Source organism: Cervus elaphus, chromosome 5 (genome assembly GCF_910594005.1).
Source record: "Cervus elaphus chromosome 5, mCerEla1.1, whole genome shotgun sequence".
In the NCBI taxonomy this organism is placed as follows: domain Eukaryota; kingdom Metazoa; phylum Chordata; class Mammalia; order Artiodactyla; family Cervidae; genus Cervus; species Cervus elaphus.
The window spans coordinates 125257467-125280916 of record NC_057819.1 but is presented as its reverse complement, the minus strand read 5'-3'; the positions used below and the strand labels follow the sequence as shown (position 1 = coordinate 125280916).

General features: G+C 52.0%; 1 protein-coding gene across 2 annotated transcripts in view; it reads right to left on the bottom strand.

The window, feature by feature from the left end:
* USP36 (ubiquitin specific peptidase 36) overlaps positions 1 to 23200 on the bottom strand; it is a 33478-nt gene extending 10278 nt beyond the window's left edge. The window contains exons 1-13 of one of the 2 annotated variants that reach the window (XM_043905335.1): positions 23042 to 23200; positions 20618 to 20781; positions 16536 to 16797; positions 15856 to 16077; positions 12532 to 12642; positions 11393 to 11495; positions 8332 to 8399; positions 7821 to 7891; positions 7104 to 7186; positions 5544 to 5655; positions 3247 to 3387; positions 2353 to 2453; positions 1358 to 1496 (exon numbers count right to left, since the gene is read on the bottom strand). In XM_043905335.1, coding sequence (XP_043761270.1) covers positions 1358 to 1496; positions 2353 to 2453; positions 3247 to 3387; positions 5544 to 5655; positions 7104 to 7186; positions 7821 to 7891; positions 8332 to 8399; positions 11393 to 11495; positions 12532 to 12642; positions 15856 to 16077; positions 16536 to 16788 — 1404 coding nt within the window. In that variant the 5' untranslated portion in view covers positions 16789 to 16797; positions 20618 to 20781; positions 23042 to 23200. Of the gene's footprint in view, positions 1 to 1357; positions 1497 to 2352; positions 2454 to 3246; positions 3388 to 5543; positions 5656 to 7103; positions 7187 to 7820; positions 7892 to 8331; positions 8400 to 11392; positions 11496 to 12531; positions 12643 to 15855; positions 16078 to 16535; positions 16798 to 20617; positions 20782 to 21920; positions 22988 to 23041 lie in introns of those variants that run through there. The other variant, XM_043905336.1, reaches the window with a different exon arrangement.
* Between the last annotated feature and the right edge of the window lie 250 nt (positions 23201 to 23450).

Sequence of the window (23450 nt, the reverse complement as noted above, 5' to 3'; positions counted from 1 at the left end):
CTGAATTTACTATCCTCTTACCAGCAATGAGGTATTCCCAAAATGTTTGCTAAATTGATACTACTTTGAATCATTAAGCACCCATATCCTTTGCACAGGCCACAGAGGGACTTGAAGTCACTTAGATCATTATTTCTTTATTAATCTTCCTCCTAAAGGGTATACACCTTCCCACTGTGTTACACAACCTGTTCAATCGTTGGACGTTTAAGTACCTGGGACCATACAATGCTATTTAAAGTAAAATGACTTCTGGGCAACTGCAGTGTATTTGGAAAATTGCTTTTGTAGTGAAAACACACACTGTCAGTGGAGTGGCCTTGCTAACCCAGCATAACCCAGGGTTACCCGTGCTCACCCTCAGGCACCCCTGTGCTCCTTGATGTTCCTCTGAGCTATGACTGAGGCTTCTGGCTTTCCTGCTCTGGTCAGAGTGACCATCACCCTTGCAACTGGGTCACAGCTCATCACTGCTGTGTCAATTCCAACGCTTCTATTTCAGCTTCTGTTTTCTTGAACATTGGCGGGGAAACAGATTTTCGTAAAAGACTAAAAACCCTGCAGGCTGTGGAGGCCGTTGACAGTCTGGGTTTGGATTTATCTTCAGACTGGGATCACAGAAGCAGTCAACAGAGACGGCTGTTCTAGTTTTGAATTACGAATTATGTTGTAATACAGGAAATTGCTACTTATCTTGGTAATAAAACTGAGTTAACTTTTTCTTAGTAGGAAATTTCCAATACATACAAAAAAAACTTCAAAGGGATATTCCCTAATCATTAATACTTTACCACATTAAGTTTCCTGCTCTCTCTCCTTCCATATACATATCAACATATGCATGTGTATATACATATATATTTTTCTAACCACTTGAGTAAATTTTAAACAAAAGACATCCTTTTTCCTCCATAAACACAAAGTATTCCTCAGAAGAAAGGAAGGACGTTCTCTTAACACAACCATAGTATAACTATCAAAATCAGGAAATTAACCCTGGTACAAACTACTCACATTTTCAGTATTAAAGTGTGGGGATAAAGTATTTTTTCCCAGGTGCTTAAGGTGTGCTTGGGGGACCTGTCATTGCACTTGTGTAAGGCAGCTGGGAGCTAAGTCTTGATCTGCTGAGTTGCATTTTCTATCCACTGTTCCCTCTTCCTCACCAGCATCGGCCCCGTAACCCGCTTCAGAAAGAACATGGAACAGAGCGGGACAGCCGTCTGCACTCTCCTTCAATTGGACCAAGCCCCGCTGCGTGCAGAGATCGGGGGGCAGAGGGGGGGATTCCATGATACTCTGAGAGGCACTGGCCACAAGGACAGCAAGGTTTCCATCGATCCTCTTAAATACGTACCTTTCCGGTCATTGGGGAGGCTGCGGTCCCATTGCTGACATTCTTCCGGACATGGTCCGGAACCACGCCGGGGCGGCTGGCAAGGGAGGAGGCCGTCCTGGAGATGGAGCCCTCGGGACTCTTCTTAGAGCCTGGAATCCTGTGAAAGGGACAGAAGGAGGCAGGGACTGCCTTACTGAAGCTGCAGAGGCCTGACCCAAAGTGAGTGAGAGAAGAAATCAGAATACCAAAGTCAAGGTGACAGTTTCATGGGGGGACAAGCAGGGAGTTCCCTGGTGGCCCAGTGGTTAAGATTCCGGACTGTCACAGCCATGGCCTGGGTTCAATCCCTGGTCTGGGAACTAAGTCCCTCAAGCCAAGTGGCACAGCCAGAAAAAAAAAAAAAAGCAGTGGGGACCAAGCAAAGGCAGACCATGAGAATTTACTACATAGCTCTGGAGGTCACTCAATATAAGCAGAGAGCAAATCACTCGAGAGCTCTTCCAAAGCTAGATTCTCAGTTTATTAGAAAGTCAGCCTGAAGCAGCAATACCACCCTTTGCCACGTCCTCATCCTCCAGCTGGGCGACCACCAGTCCCGGGAAGACGCACCTCCCAAGGCCTCCACCCTCTGCTGACCCACTTGCCTGCCCACCACGACCACAACCCCCGGAGGATGGGGTGGGGGCAAGCCAATACCCAGACAGAGCGCAGCTAATCGGGGGCAATAACGTAAAATGCCAGACGGCCTTCCCATTTTCATGCCAAGTCACCCCCACGTGGGGCAGATGGGACTGTGCTCCGACCTTCCCTCGGGCTCTGGCTCTGACTTAGCCAGACAGACACAGTCTAAGCATCTTTCCCGGTGGCCGCGCTCTATTACCTCTCACTGGCCGGAGGACAGCTCTTCCGTCCTTCAGATTTCTCAGTTATTTTCACACAGGAAAAGGCCAGGGAGGCTGGTCAGGGCGAGAGTGGAGGTGCGGGGGGAGGGGGTGGGGTGGGGAGCTGGTTACCGCAGGTAGAAGAGGACGTAGGCCTGCTGGTTCAGAACCACCTTGATGTTACTGGCGTGAACCAAGGAGTCATTCATCTGGTACCACTGTCCGTTGCTTGCCTGAAGCAGCAGATGGTGAGGATGAAAACCAAATGATCAACTCTTCTGTGATCCTTACTTTCAACAAGGGAAGGAACAAACCTTTCAACTGCCACATATATCTGAGTTTGAGTTAGCAAATGCTGTTATTCAGTCGCTTAGTCATGTCTGACTCTTGGTAACCCCAAGGACTGTAGCACGCCAGGCTTCCCTGTCCTTCACTGTTTCCCGGAGTTTGTTCAAACTTATGTCCATGAAGTTGGTGATGCTATCCAACCATGTCATCCTCTGTCACCCTCTTCTCCTCCTGCCCTTAATCTTTCCCAGCATCAAGGTCTTTTCCAATGATTTCACACAAAAATGCCAAATAGCTAACCCTGAATATGCCCTCCCAAGTGTGCTGGCCCCCCCTTCCTTCCTGGAACCCCCAAAGATGCATGCTTTCCCTCCTGAAGGGTCTTTTGGAAGGTCTGCTTGGCACAGCCTCTCCCACCAACATCTGGCCTTCTGAGACTTCTTCAGGGGTCTAAGAACAGGGTACCGAAAGCAGCCCCCCTCGTGTCTCACTGCAAGGCCTTCAAAAGTGGGACCGAACTGAGTGGGACAGGTCAGAAGGATGTCTTTGTGCTCCATGAACAAGCAGCAATAGGACCTGGACGTAACCACAAAACAGGGCCACTTCCCAGAGTATAATGAGGGCCCACTGGAGCTGTGCAAACAGGCACCGCCAACCTGCCTCTCCTCACCCCCCGGCCAGGAGGCAGCACACACAACACCCCCGAGGCAGCCGGATGCCGACACCAGAGTCACAGACCTTCACGTAGCAGTAATAGTGGCCGGCGTGGCAGCTGAAGCCTGAGTGGACGAGGACCGCATACAGCCCGTACATGACAGGCTCGCCACTGCGCTGGGACATGTACGGGCGGATGTTCAGGAACTCTGGGTAGCCCACGTCCTGTTGGAAGAGCCAAGGAACAAGCAATTACAATTCACCACTGAGAGTAAGGGTCAACTCATCCTCCCCATCGGTGGGTCTTGAACGACGTGGCGTGACAGGCAGGAGCCTCCTCTGGTCAGTGGTTTAAAAAGAAAGCAGAAAATGCATCCTTTTTAAGGGAGTTTCTCTGAGAAACTCTTATTGTCCCGTCAAGCGATTTGCGGTCTCCTGTGTTGGCCGTATGCCCAGACTGGTTCTCTTGCTACCTGGGTCCCACATACAGTAGGAGAAGAGCTGTTCATTCTCCTGCCCGTCCCCATACAGAAGACTTTGAGGGGAGGGCAGGGGACACGGCAGGGACCCAGGGCTTCAGAAAAACAGGCTGACTCCACATGGGCAATTGCAACGGCAAGTTAAAATTTTAATGGATCAGGACAAAGGTCATGTCAAAGTTTATTTCAGGAATGAACAATCTTTCATAAGAAAATACTATTGAAAGTGAGCCTTGAATGATAGGGGTGTAACATATTGCAATTACTGCCCATGCTCACACAGGCTTTTTAAAAAAATGAGGCACAATTTACATGGAGCGAAAAATGTAACTCTGAGGAGTTTACAGTTTGCTGAGCTCTGACCCGCCTCCACTGATGGCAACCCACGCTCCATTCTAGAGACAGACACGGACCCAGAAAACCCCTTTCTGCCCAGGGAATGCCCCCATCCTAGGACCCCTGTTCTGAGCCCATGGCCAGCGTTACTGCTGCCTGTTCCTGGGGCTCATATAGACCTGTTTGTGTCTGGCTTCTTTAATTCAACAGAATGTCATGCTATTCACCAACATGTCTTTCCTCATCTATTGACAGTCTCAGAAATCTTAAAGGCAAACACATCCAGGAGGCTCAGGAGCCCCAGTCTAGTCTTGCCGGACACAGGGCCGAAACCACACAGGCCAGTGTCTCTCAAACTGTGTTCTAACAGCAAACTGGTTTCAGTAGGTGTTATGGTGAAACGTGAGCTCCTCTGGGCAGAAGCAACGTGACCTCATTCAGCACTGATCATCTCCCCCTGATTTCCTAGAGCCTCGCATGGCGTAATGCAATGTAAACATGAGTGTCAGTAAAATGGAGGAATGAGTGACTCCCTCAACAACTGAGTCTAGGAAATTCTTCATAATAAATTCCCCTGGGAGATTCAAAATGCAACACAGCTTAATAAAGGCTCTGAGGAGGCCTGCGATTAAAAATAACTGTTTTAGGGGCGTCCCTGGTGGCTCAGTGGTAAAGAATCTGCCTGCCAATACAGGGGACATGGGTTCAATCTCTGCTCTAGGAAGACCCCACATGCCACAGGGCAACTAAGCCTGCGTGCCCCACCTACTGAGCCTGTGCTCAATTACTGAGCCCACGTGCCGCAACTTGTGAAGCCCGGGTGCCCTAGAGCCTGTGCTCTGCAACAAGAGAAGCCACTGCAACGAGAAGTCCGAGCATCACAACTAGAGAAAAGCCCAAGCAGCAACAAGACTCAGCACAGCCAAAATAAACAAAATTAATAATAAAAAAAAAAAGAAAAGAATTATTTTAACGACAGTTGGCGTTTCCCAAGCTCAGCTGAACACAGAACACCTTTCAGAGTACCATGGTACCGTCCTGCAGAACAGCAGTTTGGGAAACGCTGACCTAAATAAGCCCCCTACCACCACCAGTGAGGACACCGAAGCTGAGACAAGCGCCTTGCCCGAAATCACACAGCTAGGCCCTAGCAACTGAGAACAGGTCTTCAGACCCTTATGAAACGAGGCACCGTCGACTGCACCACCACTCCGCAGAAACCTTTTAGTCTACGCTCCACAAAGCACAGCCAGGGCTGCACCTGCTCCGGGGACAAACGGGACACGGGAGACGGGAGCTACAGAGCGCGGCGTTCGTCACCTTGATTCTTAAGGCCACCTGGACCCTCCACTGCAGGAACGCCCAAGCACAGGCAGAGTTTGGGGGGAGAAAAAAGACGTTCTAGAACTTGACTGCCTAACAATCGTTTAGGGATTTTTGCAGATATGCAGGCTCCTGGACCCTGGCTTCCAGAGACTTGAATCTACTCTCTCTGAAACAGAGCCTGGAATCTGAATTTTAAAAAGTGCCAACCACAAGGTCCAGGGCACTGGCTCGAGGGCTCACCTTGGTGATCTTCCCCCCACTGAAGTTGGCAAAGCGCTTGAGCGAGAGTGTCAGGACATTGGACGTCCGGTGGATGGTGAACCGCTTGCTGGCTGGAACCTTCTTTTTGCATCTGCGAGGAAGGGGAGAGGAAGAGCTATCGGCCTGTGCTCTGAGGACTGCTGTTCTCACAAGGTTAGGAGCAGAACATCAGGACATGCTTTTTTTTTTTTTTAATTTTTTACTTATTTGGCTGCCTCGGGTCTTAGTGGCAGCAAGTGGGAGTTTCTGCTGCGGGGCAAGGATGCTCTAGCTGTGGCACAAGGGCTTAGTTACTCTCAGGCTTGAATCTTAGTTCCCCAACCAGGGATGGAACCCCCACCCCTTGCCCTGCAGGCGGATTCCTAACCACTGGACCAGGGAAGTCTCCTGGGACCTGCTCTTCAACAAGGAGTCTTCTTGAATGAGACTGTGCCCTCTGCACCCCTAAGAGTCAAATCAACACCACTTAAGAAAAAGAAAGCTACAGCAGGACAAGGACTAGAAAAAAGGTGGAGATTCTAACACAAAAACGAAGTACTTTTCCCACTGGGAGACTAAGTCAGAGGCATGGAAAAATAACAGGGCTAACACAGGAAAAAACAAATTTAAGCAGATGTGGCCAAGAGATAAACAGGCAGGCAGGAAATCACCGAAAGCAAAGCCAGAAGAAGAGGAAATGAAGGGGGAGAAGATAGAGGCCAATGTGAACAGCCTCTAGAGCTAAGGGGCGTGAACTGAGGGACAAAAAGCAGGGTTCTGGCACAGAATCATAAACCTAAAAAACACATGGAGAGAAACTTTCTTTAGTGATTATGGCTTTTAATGACCTGGATATAAGGTAACACATCCACACGCTGAGACTAAAGAACCCTAAAGAGAAGAAGGGTTAGAGTCACGTCTGCTGAAACCAAAAAATGAGCTGGAAGTAAGGTAGCACACCCACAGAGACTGTACAACCCTCAAGAGAAGGTTAGAGTCGTGTCTGCTGAGATGGAATAGCGCCGAAGACCACTCAAGTCCCAAACGGAAGCTGCAGGGCACAGCTCATCGAGGCGGCAGGATGGCCTCCACATGCAATCACCCCACTTCTGGGCCTCAGTTTTTCCTCCTGTGGAATGGGGGTAACAACAGGCCCTGCCTCGCACGCACGTGCACGTGAGCCCCTCAGAACAGAGACCAGCCTGGGTGAGTGCCACACGAGTGGCAGCTAGGACAACCACAACTATCATTTGTGTTGTTTCGAGGCTTTTAGTTTTAAGACATATTATACCACTCAAGAATGAGGATGGTGGCCAAGAGTTCCCTGGCGGTCCAGTGGTTACGACTCAGCGCTGTCACTGCTGTGGCCTGAGTTCAACCCCTGCTCGGGGAACCGAGATCCCACAAGCCACGAGGCTTGGCCAAAAAGAGACAGTCAGAATATGGACGGCGGTCACCTCTGAGGGCGAGGCAGGGGACGGCAGCCAGGTCAGGTTAGGTGACGTATTTTACCTTGCTGGCCGGCTTGATCTTTTTGGCCACAATCAAACCGAAACTTACTTTGCACACATATAGGCATTCTCTCCGCTCAGGACATCTGGTTTCACAAAAAGTTCCAGAGCACGCACGATGTTTGCAGCTTGCTGAGAAGGACAGAAACAGGGAGTACAGTGAACAGTGGAAGAAAAAGGCTGACTCCAGAAATGCCAAATGTAAGGTCTTTTTCAGGCTGAGGCAGCAGATCACGGCACTTCACTTGCGTAAGAACTGGCCTGCTCACTGCCGCCTTCTGGGAGTCAGAGCATCCCATCACAGAGGCAACGGGGAGCCAGGCTGTTACCCCTTCTCTGTGGACCGGGATCATAGCCCCAGGGGTTTATCATGGCCCCGGGGGTTCTGATCCAAACCTCAGGCTGAGGTAAGCTCGGCTCTGGCAGCCTCAGAGCGGGGATAGAGGAAGGCTGCTCGGAATGGTGCGCCCTCTGTGTGGAAGCTGCCCACACCACACAGGCCTCCCTGCTCAAGCCCTGCACTCAGTGGGGTTGCAATTCACATCTGAGGGCACGAAACTGTCTTTTTACCCTTCTTTCTTGGAAGAAGAAAAAAGGAACACAGAAAAAAATGGCTAGCAGGAAATACACAAAAATGTGGGATTCCAAGTAGCTTTCCTGATCTATTTGGATCACATGCCCTGATCAGTTTTCATGTTTTGGGTTTTCTGCCCTCCGGCCTCCCTGTCCTAACGCAAATGAACATCAATCAGCATGAGGTATGTACCCGGATTTCCAGCGCCACATCCAAGTAGGGGTCGTAGGTGTCTGAGACGCTCTTGCATATGGAGCACTTCACTGCGAGAGAACAAGGGGACGGTGGGGTGGGTGCAGGGCCCCGGGCCACCACCCTCAGGTCCCCCAGGTTTTCAAGTCCGAGAACTAGAGGCACGCTACCAGCTCCCCGAGATCCCGGGACGGGAAGTGCTCAGGAAGAGAGGAGGGCAAACCCTGAGATGCCTGGCTGGCCCGGCCAGGGGCGCTCACCCCCACCCCAAGGGCAGCAGCCACGTCTGATTAACTACGGAGTCCGAGGAAAAGCAACACCAGTGCATCTACAGGCTCTGGACACTTTGCTCCAAACCCCTTCCCAGGAAGGCTGCAGGCGGGGCTGCAGGGCACAGACCAGGCTGGAGGCCGCGGGGGCCCGGCAGGTCGGCCTGGGCACCAATGCGAAGTGTTTCGGGTTAATACTCTAATCCCCAGCCAGAAGGGACACAGGACGGTTCTCCACTTACCCCGAGATCGGAGGTAGCCTCCAAAAATCTGATGGACCAGGGTTGTAGCCTGAGTTTGACGATCCAACCTGGAGACAGGCCATGGCCTTCAGGTGGAGGACAGGGGCCGAGAAACAGGCGGGCATCCCTGCCAGGCCCCGTGCCATCACCTGCATCAGCGGCGGCTCTGCCCGGAGGTCTCCCCCAGAGCAGCCACCTCCTGTGTGACACCCTCCTGCCCTCTCAGCAGGTGGCCTCACCTCCCACTGGGAGCAAGAGTCCTGATGGACCTGCAGGCCCCCCCACCTCAGTGCCCCCCGCTCCCGCTCTGTCCTCAGTCCCGCGCGGGCTGCTTTCTGGAGGCTGCATGCGTGCTGCTAACCCTGCTCCTCTCTCCATAGGCAGCTACTTCGCGCCCCCTGCAGAGCAAGTCAGGGTGCCCTGGTCTCAGCCTCCCGTCCAAGCCGCAGGACTGTTCATGACTGTGCTGGCCCACATGGGCAGCTGGCTAAGGAGGACAACTCCAGTACACACGGGGGACCAACACTGGGTCAGCAGACTTGCTCTGCAAAGTTAGGAAACGAAAAATCAACTGCCACCTACTGTCACCAGCACTCATCAAAGGAGGGACGTCATAGGTCCAAAAACCGGCAAGGACATAACCTCACACACACCCAGACCCTCTGGGTGGGATACCCCCAGGTCAACGGGAGCCATCAGGACAGGAGCCCCGAGGACCACACGGGGACAAACTCTTGGCCCAGCCGGGACGCAGGGACGGTGCAGACATTCAACTACCCAGAAGCAGGACAGCAGAGCCAGATCAAGAAGCTATCCGAGGCACTGCCACCGAGCGTCCCACCCAAGACCGAGGGCGTCAGGAGGAAACGGGAGGGACAAGGGGACCCGAGGCCTGTGCGGCACCTCCTGTAAGGGGAGGCTCCTGGGAGTCCTGGCAGCCGGATGTGGCTGGGGGGCAGCCCCTGGTGCAGCAAAGGCAGACAGGCTCCTTGGGGGGCGGGGGAGGCAGTGTAAGGAGAACAAAGGGGGAAAAGGAGTGTCTCGAACAAGAAACAAAAAAATACCAAGGCCACACGCCCCTTCTGAGTCTGGAGTGAAAGTCACCCACTCCAGTGTGCGCTTTGCTGTGCGGCCAGAAGGGGGCGCCTGAAGTAAGAACCAGGCCAATCGCCAAATCCTCATTAGGATCCGAAAGCTAAGGCGCTTCCCGTACAAAATGAGAACCAGCCCCCAGGGGCAGCAGAAGCAGCAACAGTCAGCGACAAAACTCCAGGGTGACCTGAAGACCCCAAACAAGTGCATGGAGAGATGGAAATCCACTGTGAACGAGCCTTAAAACTAACATAACATGACCAAAAGGAGAGAAAGTTCACTGAACTTGGGAAAAGAAATGAGGACTGAACTTCGAGGTGCCCGGGGGGAGGCACTGAGGGGCATGGCAAAGGGGAGCACAGGGGGGTGTGTGTGTCGGGGACAGCTGAGATGTGCAGGGGTGTGTGTGTGGGTGTGTGTGTGTGTGTGTGTCCGGGGGGAGGCACTGAGGGGCATGGCAAAGGGGAGCACAGGGGGGTGTGGGTGTGTGTGTCGGGGACAGCTGAGATGTGCAGGGGTGTGTGTGTGGGTGTGGGTGTGTGTGTGTGTCCGGGGGGAGGCACTGAGGGGCACGGCAAAGGGGAGCACAGGGGGGTGTGGGTGTCGGGGACAGCTGAGATGCGCAGGGGTGTGTGTGTGTGTCAGGGACAGCTGAGATGCGCAGGGGTGTGTGTGTGTGTCAGGGACAGCTGAGATGCGCAGGGGTGTGTGTGTGTGTGTCGGGGACAGCTGAGATGCGAGACCAACAGCGCAGGGTGTGTGTGACACGGGAAAGGGGAGCGTGTGTGTGTCGGGGACAGCTGAGATGCGAAAGGGGAGCGTGTGTGTGTGTGTGTGTGTGTGTGTGTGTGTGTGTGTGTGTGTGTGTGTGTGTGTGTGTGTGTGTGTGTGTGTGTGTGTGTGTGTGTGTGTCGGGGACAGCTGAGATGCGAAAGGGGAGCGTGTGTGTGTGTGTGTGTGTGTGTGTCGGGGACAGCTGAGATGCGAAAGGGGAGCGTGTGTGTGTGTGTGTGTGTGTGTGTCGGGGACAGCTGAGATGCGAGACCAACAGCGCGGGTGTGTGTGTGTGTGTGTGTCACAGGAAAGGGGAGTGCGGGGTGTGTGTCTGTGTGTGTCTGTCTGTGTGTGTGTGTGACTGTGTGTGTGTGTGTGGCGGGGACAGCTGAGATGCGAGACCAACAGCCCAACACCCAGAAAGGGAACTGCACCGACAAATACATAAACCAGAACACAAGAAAACACTCACAGGAATTATAGGGAAAGGGGACCTCTAACACCAGCAAAAGCAATGCCAGCTTGTGTTCCCGAGGGGAGGGTCACTTCCCAGCCAGGGCGAGGTCACCGAAGACAGACGGCTTCACCAGGAGACAGGTCAGGTTCAACCCCATTCTCATCCGCTGAAACAGAGGTTTCCCAGCCTCACGGCTACAGCTCAACTCAACCTTCCTGAAGGACATTCCAGACGTGACTCCTCAGCCGTACTTTCAGAGTCCATTCTCAGTTCCATTCCAAACCCAGGCAGCACTTCCTGCCTGCTTCCTCTCAACTGAACCCACAAACCCAAGAATGACACAAAAACATTCTTGACAGCAGCTGTTTCACAAAAGGGAACACTGGTCTATGCTCTCAAATTTGGGGAGAGCGAACCTCAAAAATCATCATCTCCTTACCCTTGAGTTTTCCCACAGTCTTTCAAGTTCTTTCCTAAAGACATTACACTTCCAACTGCCCCATCCATGGGACTGAAACGACAAGGTGGTTTTAAAAAAATAGGGAGAACCCCTATCAGGAGTCCTTGGAGAGATCTATTAAGAGCATGTGCCTCTACAAGCTGATGGGGCAGAGACACCGCCACCTGACCCGCACTAGGAGAGGCCCTTTCCGGGGAAGCGGTGGATCCGCTGCTGGACCGCTCAGGGGCCCAGGGTGAACATCCACAGAGGCAGCCTGGGGGGAGGGGAGCACGTACTTGGCACAGCCGCTCAGGCAGGCCTTCTGCATGGCGTCGATGGTGTACCGCAGAAACTCGTGTGCGTCCTCCTGGTTCCCAAAACGGAAGTGCCGGGCGATCTCTAAGAAGGGAAGGAAGAAGCGTCAGGCCGGCAGAGAGGAGCCCCTGTCTTCTCTCTGAACGTCCCATTCCCGCTGGGTCTTGTGGCCATCTCTTAGCGGACCCAGGACTAAACCCAAGGGAGGAAACGGAGCCCTGCTGGACGCCCTATGTCCCAGGAACCTCCCTGATGGCAGTTATCTTTCCAGTGAGACTCTACACGTAACAGAAAGCGCGAATGGATGCCCAGCAGCCTAAGGATATGAGCTCCGCTAATTAATTAAGCTGGCTTTCCAGGAGCCAATACAGACCATGGCAGATCACCACCATGTCGGCCCAATACAACATACACAGGCTTCAAAAAAACCAATGGGCAGGCTTCCCTGGTGGTCCAGTGATTAAAAATCTGCCTGCCAACGCGGAGGACACAGGTTCAATTCCTGGTCCAGAAAGATCCCACGTACCATGGGCAACTAAGCCCATGCGCTGCAACAACTGAACCCAAGCTCTAGAGCCTGCAGGCCCCAACTGCTGAGGCTCATGGGCCCTAGAGCCCATGCTCAGCAAAAGAGAAGCCACTGCAAGGAGAAGCCCACACACTGCAACTAGAGAGAAGCTCCAACTCGCCACAACTTGAGAAAACCTGCGAGCAGCAACGAAGGCTCAGTGCAGCGCAATAAACACGTAAATACATAAAATACACAACAGCAACAAAACTGAGGGCCCACCTCTGCCAAGCAAAACAGAAACCTGACTTTCAGGGCACATGGACCCTGGTTCCTCGGATGCTGAGAAAAGGCCTCGCAGCACTTCCTCATCTACCTCCCCGCCCAAAACACACAGCCCCTGGCCTGGCTGACCCCACAGGATCCTGGGGGAAGGGGCCGGGGCGAGGGTCATCACCGGCTCCATGGACTGCCCCGTGTCCATCTGGCTCCAGGGCCGGCTTTAGTCTGCTCCTCTCTGTGCACGAGGCCTCCAGGCTCGCCCCCATCCCGCCCCCCGCCCCCCAGCACCCCCCAGCAATGCCACCCGCCCTGGGAGGAAGCCGCTCTTACTTCGCAGGTCCCGGATGAAGGACACGGGCTTGATGGCGTTGCCGCTGTTGGCAAAGGCCTGGATGATGTGGTTCTGCATGACACACAGCATGCAGAAGCTGCCCTGGTGACCTGCGGGTGGGGACAGGCGGTCACGGTAGGGCCCCGGGAGCTCCCAGGAGAGCCGACGACACAGCCTCCCGGCTGGCAGAGAGCAGAGCCCCCAGCCCGCCCACGTCCTGCAAGGCTGGCCGCACCCAGGAACCCGTCTGTCCGTGAGACCCAGCCCAAGGAGTGTGAGCTGCCAAGCTTGGTTTAGAACGTGTCCTCTGACCTGCAAACTGCAGCACGTGGTCAGTGGCAGAGAACATTTCGGGCTTCCCGACAGACATCCCTTCACTCGCTCTTCAGCATGGGAACCTCTGCTGCCCCCAGGAGACATCAGGGCTCAGCCAGCTCTGGGGAGAGCCCAGGCGCCCACTCCCCCAGTCTACCTGCCCCGACTCTGCGGCTCTGCTGCCCCAGAGGACACCCACGTGGAGGCAGGACGGTTGGCTGCTGGCCAGATGGTGCCCCTCAGGCTGGGCGAGCCCCCTGCTGGAGATAAACTGTTTGTTCCGTCGGGCGTTAGGCTAGACAGTGTTACACTTCTCTCTGTGTGCGCGTGCTCAGTCGTGTCTGACTCTGTGTGACCCCATGGACTGCAGCCCGCCCCTCTGTTCATGGGATTTCCCAGCAAGAATACTGGAGTGGGTTGCCATTTCTTCCTCCAGAGGATCTTCCTGGCCCAGGGACTGAACCTGCGTCTCTTCCGTCTCCTCCACTGGCAGGCAGATTCTAGCTACACTTCTAATTAAGGACTATCTTAAATACAAAGAGAAAAGACAACACCCCACTTTAGGCGATTTTTAAGTCAAGCACTGGTGTGATAGTTGAACTCCCATCTCAGCCTCTCACACCCACGTTCCCCACGTCCTCTGCCCATCCTTTGACCTCTGGGAGCAGGGACCCTCACCCTAACCGGGTCACCGCTGTTCCCAGTCATGGATTCACCCAACTCTGCACGTGGCACTCACTGGCGTACTGCAGCTGCACATTTAAGCCCACTTTCTATAAACTGTACCAAGCTGCCCTTTAGTCCTCCCTCCGGACCCCAGTTCACCCACATAGCCCCCTACTCACTCACGTCAACCACCCCCCTTCCTGCAGTCACAAACGCTGGGGTGAACAGTCCTGCACCCACCTCCTGCATGGGTGTGGGTTTCTCTAAGGCATACACCTACAAGATAACACTTTTGGGTCCAAAGGGAAGCACATCTCTAGTTCTATAAGCTACTGTAATCTCAAATATAGTGCATGACCTTCCCAAACAGATCCAACCAGAGATCAAACCTGGGCCCTCAGCACTGAAAGCTCAGGATCCTAACCACTAGACTGCCAGGGAATTCCTCCAAATTTCCCATGTGCCTATGACTTCTGCTGCAGGAACATAATTTTCAACCAAAGAAAGCATCACTCCCTCCTCTTGTCTCCTGCGTCACTGCTCTGGCTGGGACCAGCACATCAAACATCAAACACAAGTGCACAGAGCGGCCCTCCTTGCTTCTCTTCTTACTTTAAAAATGTGCTTCTGGTATTGTCCTAACTGGAATGCTTTTTTGTAGTTTTTGCTAGATATCTTTTATAAACATTAGTAAAAATCTTTCTGTTGCTACTTTACTAAGAGGTTTTTTTTAATCATATTTTTTTTAGGGGGACATTTATTTTCAAGTGACCTTTCTCTCTTAATCTATTAATAAAGGGATAGCAACTGAGGTAGCAAGATTAGCAGTCATGTATGTAAAACTTGGGGATCCCCTGGTGGCTCAGACGTTCAAGAATCTGCCTGCAATGTGGAAGGCTGGGGTTTGATCCCTTGGTTGGGAAGATCCCCTGGAAAAGGAAATGGGCTACCTGCTCCAGTGTCTTTGCCTGGAGAATCCCATGGATAGAGGAGCCGGGCGGGCTACAGGCCATGGGGTCACAGAGAGTTGGACACAACTGAGAGACTAATACTTTCATGCAGAACTTACTGTGCGCCAAGGATTATTCTAAGCACGTTATGTAACTCACTCAAGCTTTACAGCAACACTGTGAAGGCGGTATCATTGTTACTTCGCAGATGAGGGACAGGTCAGGTAATTTTCAAGGACACACAGCCACTGGGCGGCAGAACCAGGATGGAACCCAGCAGGCCGGCCTCCGGGGTGTTCCCAGGATGGAACCCAGCAGGCCGGCCTCCGGGGTGTTCCCAGGATGGAACCCAGTAGGCCGGCCTCCGGGGTGTTCCCAGGATGGAACCCAGCAGGCCGGCCTCCGGGGTGTTCCCAGGATGGAACCCAGCAGGCCGGCCTCCGGGGTGTTCCCAGGATGGAACCCAGCAGGCCGGCCTCCGGGGTGTTCCCAGGATGGAACCCAGCAGGCCGGCCTCCGGGGTGTTCCCGCAGCTGCTGCGCTCCACACTTACATGTGGAGACGGCCTGACATCAGACCATCCCTGCGTTACTAGGATGAACACAAGCTGCTCACAGTGCTTACAAGACTACTGAATTTGCTGGTATTTGACCTAGAATTTTTACATATATATTCACGAACGAGATGGAACTGTAATTTTTCTTTCTCGTATTGTGCTGGTTTAATTTTGTTACCGAAATCAAGAGAACCTTACTGAATGAGCTACGAAGTTTCTCTTTTACTCTGGAAGAGGTTGTGAAACATTGAAATGATCTCTTTCTTAAAAGTTTCAATAAAACTCACTCCTCAACTGTCTCAGCCTGGTGTTTTCTTCATGGGGAAAAAAGTTAACCACTGATTTAATTTTGTTAATGGTTGAAAGGCTAGTCAGACTTTCTGTTCTATCCTGTTTGGCGAAGTTATCTTTTCTTTCAGCTTTAGTTTACAGATATTCAATTTCCACTTTGGAGAACATTTTAAAATGCACATAAAATGGTGCTACTATAATAAACGTGATAATTGAATATACGTATTTTGGAGGTTATTTTCCAAAAGCCCTTTTTTCTGTTTAGGTGATTATTTTCATATCAGTTTAAAGACCATTACTCTACCTGGATTCTCTTTCACTGTGCATCCTGCAGCCGGCACACCTCAAATTTAGGATTTATCAGTGACTACGTAGCATGAACCTGACTCCTAAATCTGACCCAGGCTACAAATGGCAGCACCACAAGCACGCAGGTTTGTCCAAATAAGAGAGTCTGGTCCTGAGCACCCACAGCAGCCCCACGGCAAGGGCACGCTCAGAGCCGCGCGTGTGCATCAGCCGGCCCCAGTCCCGCTCTCACTCACAGCCCCGCGTGTGCTCCTTGGAGAGCAGGTAGTTGGCCAAGGGTGGCGTGTAGGTCAAGCACTGCACGGTGGAGTTCAGGAAGCAGGTGTTGCCGAGGTTGTGCAGGCCCGCGCCCACGCGGTACACGCGCCCCCAGCGCAGCGACAGCTGCTCCACCGGGAAGAGCACCTTCTGGGGCGCGGGGACCCCGTCGCTGCAGCTCTCGTAGGCATGCTCGCTGCCTGGAGTGGGGGACGAGAGAGACGAGGGCCTGACGGCTGAGCCCCAGCACACTCCGCAGGCGCACGCTCAGGAGGTGGCGTCTGGGGGTACCTGGGTCCCCACTCTGGAGCCCAGGAGGAAGCCTGTGGCCCCATGGCTCTCCCCAACGGCCTTGGCCTGGAGCCCCAGAGCCCCTCTGTGGATGAGCTTTCGAGGACAGCTGGAGTTAGCAGGCCCTGACGCTGACCCACCCACGTCGCCTTCTAGTTTCCAAGCCCTGTTCCTAAACCTCTCGAGACAGAGCTCGCTCTCTGACCAACCCTGTTCTGTTACTTCTGCGGCTAAAACCTACTGGCCCCACGCCTGACACTCACAACTGACCACACTGTGTTTCTGTTCCTACCACCAGTCAGCATTCCGTCCCTCCGCCTCTCAGCACACGGCTGGGCCCTCTCAGCACCACCCTCTGCGTCTGTACCCTGTCTCCGGGCCGGCGGTTCATCTCCGCTCCGGTGGCACCCAGCTCCCTCCGTCCTGGGGTTCAGCAGCACGTATTTGCTCTTCAGTGACTCCAGTTGGTAGGAGAAACTCTTGCTGGCCGGCTCGAACTCCAGCTTCTGCAGAAGGACCTTCTTGGCAGAGGAGGCCAGAAGCTTCCCCAGTTCCCCATCGTCAGCCGAGTCCCTGCGGCCAGGCTTGAGGGCTTCCTTCAGCTTGTCCACGATGGGCATGGTGCATCACTGGAGGACGAGGAAGAACACAGAGCAGTGGGTAAGCGGGCCCCGGGAGCAGAGCAACCTTCTCTGACAACCCCCCACCCCCCATGAGCCTTAGGGATGGGTCCCTTCTCTGAAAATCCCCTCCTGCGCCTTAGGGATGGGTCCCTTCTCTGACAACCCCTCCTGGGCCTTAGCGATGGGTCCCTTCTCTGACAACGCCCCCCCATGAGCCTTAGAAATGTGTTCCTTCTCTGAAAATCCCCTCCTGGGCCTTAGGGATGAGTCCCACCATGAAAGCGGCTCTGGCTTGGCCACCAACCCTACAGAGCAAGCGGAAGACACGAGACCACTCAGACAGAGCAGCATCCACACCTTTCCTCTCAAAAAAGACAGAGTGCCTCCACGAACAGCACTAAATGGACAGACATGGTCCCGAGGAGGTCAGACTACCCCCTTGATGTCATCTCTTCAAGAAGTAGCATTGAGTAGAGACTTCCCCAGCGGGCCAGTGGTGAAGAATGTGCCTGTCAATGCAGGGAACACGGGTTTGATCCCTGGTCCAGAAAGATCTCACATTCCTCGGGGCAACTAAGCCCCTGTGCCACAACTACTGAGCCTGTGTGATGCAACTATTAGCTTGGTACAAAAGTAATTGCAGTTTTGCATTGTTGCACTTTGCCGTTTGATACTGGAGATACAGTCTTACATAAATGTGATTATGCTATACAGTCTTACATAAATGTGATTATGCTATACATCATTTTAATGCACATTTCTTGCTTTCTGGGTTTTTTGCTAATGAATTAAATTATTTGCTGTTTCAGTTCAGTTGCTCAGTCGTGTCCAACTCTTTGCGACCCCATGAACCGCAGCACGCCAGGCCTCCCTGTCCATTACCAACTCCTGGAGTTTACCAAACTCATGTCCGTTGAGTCAGTGATGCCATCCAGCCATCTCATCCTCTGTCGTCCCCTTCTCCTCCTACCCTCAATCTTGTATTATATTTATTTCAGACTATGGAAATGTTAGACAAAAGGCAAAATCAAGCAGTTTTTTTTTATTCACATTCAAAATGGGTTGTAAAGCAGTGGAGACAACTCACAACATCAACAATGCATTTGGCTCAGGAACTGCTAATGAATGTACAGTGCGGTGGTGATTAAAGAAGTTTTGCAAAGAAGACAGAGCCATGATGATAAGGAGCGCAGTGGCTGACCACTGGAAGGTGACAATGACCAGTTAAGAGCCATCAACAAAGCTGATCCTCTCACAACTACAGAAGAAGCTGCCTAAGCTCAATGTTTCAGCATTTGGAGCAAACTGGAAAGGTGAAAAAGCTCAGTAGGTGGGTGCCTCGTGGGCTGACTGGAAATCAAAAAAATTGTCATTTTGAAGTGTCATCTTCTCTTATTCTACACAACAATGAACCATTTCTTGATTGGATTGCAAAGTGTGATGGAAAGTGGATTTTCTATGACAGCCATCAGCCATCAGCTCAGTGGTTGGACCAAGAAAAAGCTCCAAAGCACTTCCCAAATTAAAACTTGCACCAAAAAAAGGTCATGGTCACCTGTGGTCTGCTGCCAGGTCTGATCCACTACAGCTTTCTGAATCCCAGGGAAACCATTCCATCTGAGAAGTATGCTCAGAAAATCGATGAGATGCACCAAAAACAGCAACGCCTGCAGCCGTCACTGGTCAAAACAGAAAGGGCCTAATTCTTCCCCATGACAATGCCCAACCACATGTCAGACAACCAACGCTTCAAAAGTTGAACGAATTGGGCTACAAAGTTTTACCTCATCCACCACATTCACCTGACCTCTTGCCAACTGAATACCACTTCTTCAAGCATCATGACAACTTTTTGCAGGGAAGACGTTTTCACAACCAGCAGGAGGCAGAAAATGCTTTCCAAGAGTTCACTGAATCCTGAAGCAAGGATTTTTTATGCTACAGGAATAAACAAACTTATTTCTCATCGGCAAAAATGTGTTGATTGTAAGGGTTCCTATTTTGATTAATACAGATGTGGTTACGACTAGTTATAATGATTTAAAATTCACGGTCCGAAACTGCAATTACTTCTGTACCAACCTAATACCAAGCCCACGCACTGCAACAACTGAAGGCCGTAAGCCTAGAGCCTGTGCTCTGCAACAAGAGAAGCCACCGCAATAAGAAGTCCGTGCACGGCAACTAGAGAGTAGCCCCCGCTTTTGCAATTAGAGAAAGACAGTATGCAGCAACGCAAAGTAAAATACATACATAAAATTTAAATAAAAAGAAAGAGATACCATCAAGTGACTTTGGACATCACGCCTGGTGTCATTTCCCTCAAAGGGCGACCACATGGGCCTAACGTCTGCTCAAAACCAGGGAAATGCTAATTCTTGCAAGACACTCTGGTCACACACACAAATCCACATAATAAAGGAATTCCCAAGGTGAGTGAGATAAGGACACCCCTGTGTTCAGACCCACAGTCTTCAAAACCAAGAAGGCCATGAGCCTTAAGGGGTCACCAGACACAAGAAAGGAGGCTGGTCCAAACTGGGATGTGCTGGAGTGTAAAACACGTGGACCTCCAAGACTGAAGTTTGCAAGTGTAAAATGTCTCAGTAATTTTAAGACTGGTTATATGCCAAAGTGTACTTTTTATTTTATTCATTTATTAATGGTTGCTCTGTGTCTTCGTTGTCATCCACGGACTTTCTCCAGTTGTGGTGAGCAGGGGCTACGCTCTAGTTGTGGTGCATGGGCTTCGCGTTGCAGTGGAGCACCGGCTCAGTAGTTGTGGCACATGGGCTTAGCTGCTCTGCAGCACTGGGGATCTTCCCAGACCAGAGATCGAACCCATGTCCCCTGCACTAGTGGGCTGATTCTTAAGCACCAGACCACCAGAGAAGCCCTGAAATGATCATATTTCATGTATACTGGGTTAAATAAAATTCATTCCACCCGCTTCTTTTTATTTTCTAATGTGGCCAATGCAAACCCAATGATACCTGTGGCTTGTGTTATCAGATAGTGCTTGTGCAGACTATCTTTTTTAAAAGTGAGAGAGGAGACAATTGATAGTAACAGGACCAGAAAAGTATACACAAGACCCCGAAGCTTGAGGCGGTGTAGCAGGCAGGGGTGTGGCGGCAGCTTGGACTCTGGAATGCCTGCGTTATTCCATCCTGGATTAGCTATAAACTCCAGGGGAAAAAAAAAAATCACTGTGACTGCCAGAGCCTATTCTTTATAAAATGGGAATAAGAACAGCATTAAAGGTGCCCGTGGGGATAATGGGGAGACACACACTGGATATGAGCTGAGTACCAGCTGAGGAACCACAGTGTAACAAACCGGAAACCCCTGTCACCCCTGACTGCTACACGTGGATCTACCACTTTTCCTTCTCATCCACTACCTCTCAACCATCTGGCCAAAGCTCAAGGACTATTTGACTCACAATTAGATAAGGGTTCCTTACACGACTCACTCTCATCAGAAAAAAAGATGACTCCCTTGGGTATGTGGTCTCCGGTTGGATCCAGGAGACCCAACTGATCAGGCGGACCCAAAACTCTGCTGCAGTGAAAAGACTCCCTCCAGCACCTCTGATGAAACCACCCAGATTTAAGTTATGGGGCACCTAATTCTGTATATGGATCAAATTTCTTTTTCTATAAAAATTTCTATAAAGAACAGAAATGTAAAAACATTATTAAAAAAAAAAAAGCAAGCACAAGTTCTTTGACTTCAAAAAAAATAAAAGAAGCTTTCCTAAGGAGAATTATCTAAGAGAGCTCACCAAACTGAACAATGGCTGCTGGACCAAGAGCGGGCTTACCTGGGGTGTCTGAACTCGGGCGTTCTGTTCCTGCAGCGTGGGGTCAGGTGCTTGGCCGGGCTGGGCAGGCAGGGTGCTGGGCCCTCAAAATCACGTGCTTCTCAGCTTTGGGCCAGTTAAATCATCAGAGCTACAAGCATGCTGTCTGGAAGGGGCATCAGAATCTGTGGGATGAAAGCACACCACATAAAGCCACCTCTCTTCCCGATGTCTCACCAGCCCTCCTCCCTGGACGTGGAGTAGGAAGGCCAACCATCTTCTGCTAACAGTCAGCATTAAGGCAGAAGGAATATGGATAGTGTGAGACACAGGAAGAGTGGAGGACAGCTAAGCTAACTAGCTGCAAACGATTTTGATGGATACAATACGAAAACCCTGCCTTCTGCTGAGACCTTAACCTTCGCGCCAGCAACAAGTCCAATGAACAAATATCTTCCCCACACTCACTAGTCAACTCCAATCTCCACTGCATTTGCAAAGAGTAAGAGATAATAGATAATCATCTCCAACTTTCAGTTTTCATGAGCCAGTAAGATTTCAAAAAAAAAAAGAGAAAAAAGAAAACCAAACGTGCAATGAGAGCTGCCAAATTTTCACTCTAGCTAAGTCTGCGGGTTTTTTTTTCCTGAATTACCAACCACAATAACTATGATTACAGAAAATTAAGGCACTTAAAAACTTTTTTACTGTGACAACATTCGTATACAATGTAGAGAGAACAGCACAGGGAACCGCCATGCTCCCCTTATTCAGCTTCAATAATTACTGGGTGGGATCAGGCAATTCCTCTCCTGTCCCCATGTTACTTCACAGCAAGTTTTAGATACTACACCAAGTCTGACGTCCATAAATAAAAGCATATTAACTTAAGAAAAAAAAGACACAATGAACATGATCTCAGAATGAAGACAATGTGTAAAGATTTTTCTCATGAAAACTCCCTACAATGTCCCTCTTCTTGTCAACAGCTCATATCGCTGAGGACTCTGTCATGGGCAGAGACATGGGTTTGGCAAACTCTTGAAGCTAGAGGATAAGCAGAACTTGGGAGATTTAACCCAATTTCATTTGAGATAAATAACTTAGAGAACACCTACCCTACATAGCCCACTCCTCAATATGGAGTCAAGAAATTTTGAACAAATCAAATTTTTCCAGTTTTGACAGAAAGATGAAAACTCTACATCACCAATCCCACCCGCAACATTAATCAACAACCTACAAATGATTTCTCTGAGGTGCAGCCACTTAGAGAAAAAAATGCCCTTGTAATACACCATCAAAAGCCCTCTGACGTACACACCTGGTAACACACTCTTCAAAACTCTGCAGGTTGCTCTTTCCAGCCCACGTTTCGCACTGTCCAGGAACAGCTCATATTTATCCATGCACACTTCTACTCAAACAAAGCGCTCTCGATTGCCATTCAAGCACATTTTCCCCCCTCCTCCCTGTAAATGCATTTTTCCAGCATAAACTGCGCTCAAGACTCACAGGGTCAACCACGTGCTGGCGGGGAGGCGTCCCAGGGGCTGGGGCCTCCCTGAGGCACTCTGCAGCAAAGCCAGCGCCGGGCCCCAGCCAGGAAAGAGCAAACGGAGTGTCCGTCTCCCTGGAGATCTGATTCTCCACCTCCCTTACAGACGGTGGACTGAGGCAGGACCAGGATGTTTTTCCTCTCTCTACCATCTTTATTTTAGGAGGCTGCTCTAACTCCGGGAACCCCAGGGGAGACCCAATACTACCCGACCAAAGAAATGGGTATTTTAAAAACTCACATCTTGAACCCACCCCTTCACTATAACCATGAGGAACGTTATTCTCTCCAGGAGTGAGCCTTCCCCCATCTCTTACAAATAAGATAAAGAAACAAGACATCAGCCCTGCTGCCAAACCGAATGCCCTCCCCCTTATTCTAACTTAAGCCATTCCAGAGAAAATCTGAACTCTGCATAAATGATGCTTCTGTGCGTAACGACCGTGTCCAACACCGTCACAGGCTGCTGCCTCCTGGCTTGCCTGGGCTCCTGACCGGGCCAGCTCTCCCTTGCACCGTGGGTCGCAGACCTGCGGCAGCCCGGACGGAGGGCACAATTCTTGGGCCTCCCCGTGGACTCCCGAGGCCTTGGGGACGGCGCAGCCCTGGGGCCTCCCCGGAACCCCTCGTGGACGGGCATTTAAGGGGCCTCTCCGTGGGCCCCAGAGCCCCTGGCGAACGCACGGCCCCAGGGCCTCCCCGTGGACCCCGCAGCCCCTCGCGGACGGCGCAGCTCCGAGGACCGTTCGTGAACCTCCAAGCCCTGCGCAGACAAACACCCATGTCTCCCCTCGAGTGTCCACGGGTGCGCCCCGAGTCGGGCGGCAAACTCCCGGGGGAAGTCCCACAGCCAGGCTGCGCGCCGCCCCAACCAGGTCCCAACTTACCCAGCCCTCAGCTGGCCCGGCTACAGGCCAGCGTCGCTGGCGTCTACACGGCACGGGCCCCGCACACGCACCATCCGGGTCTCCGGCGCCTCACACACGTGTCACGGCGACTCTTAAAGCAGACGCGGCGTGCGGCCCGCGCGGCGGAACCCCGAGAGGCCCCCGGTGGCTTTAAGAGGCGGTGCTCTCTTCCGCCGTAGTCCCTGGGTCCGCCCACAGTCGCTGGACACTCCCGATACGTCACCTCCCCCATCTCGCGGCCCCGCCAGCCTACGCGATGACGTAAGCACGCAGAGTCGGAGGTGCCCCGCCCTCTAGGCTGGCGCCTGGCGACTTCCCGCAGAGCATGTGAAGTGCCTGCTTCCGGGTCCGGCACACTGGGCGTGCTTTGGGATGCTTTTGGGGGTCG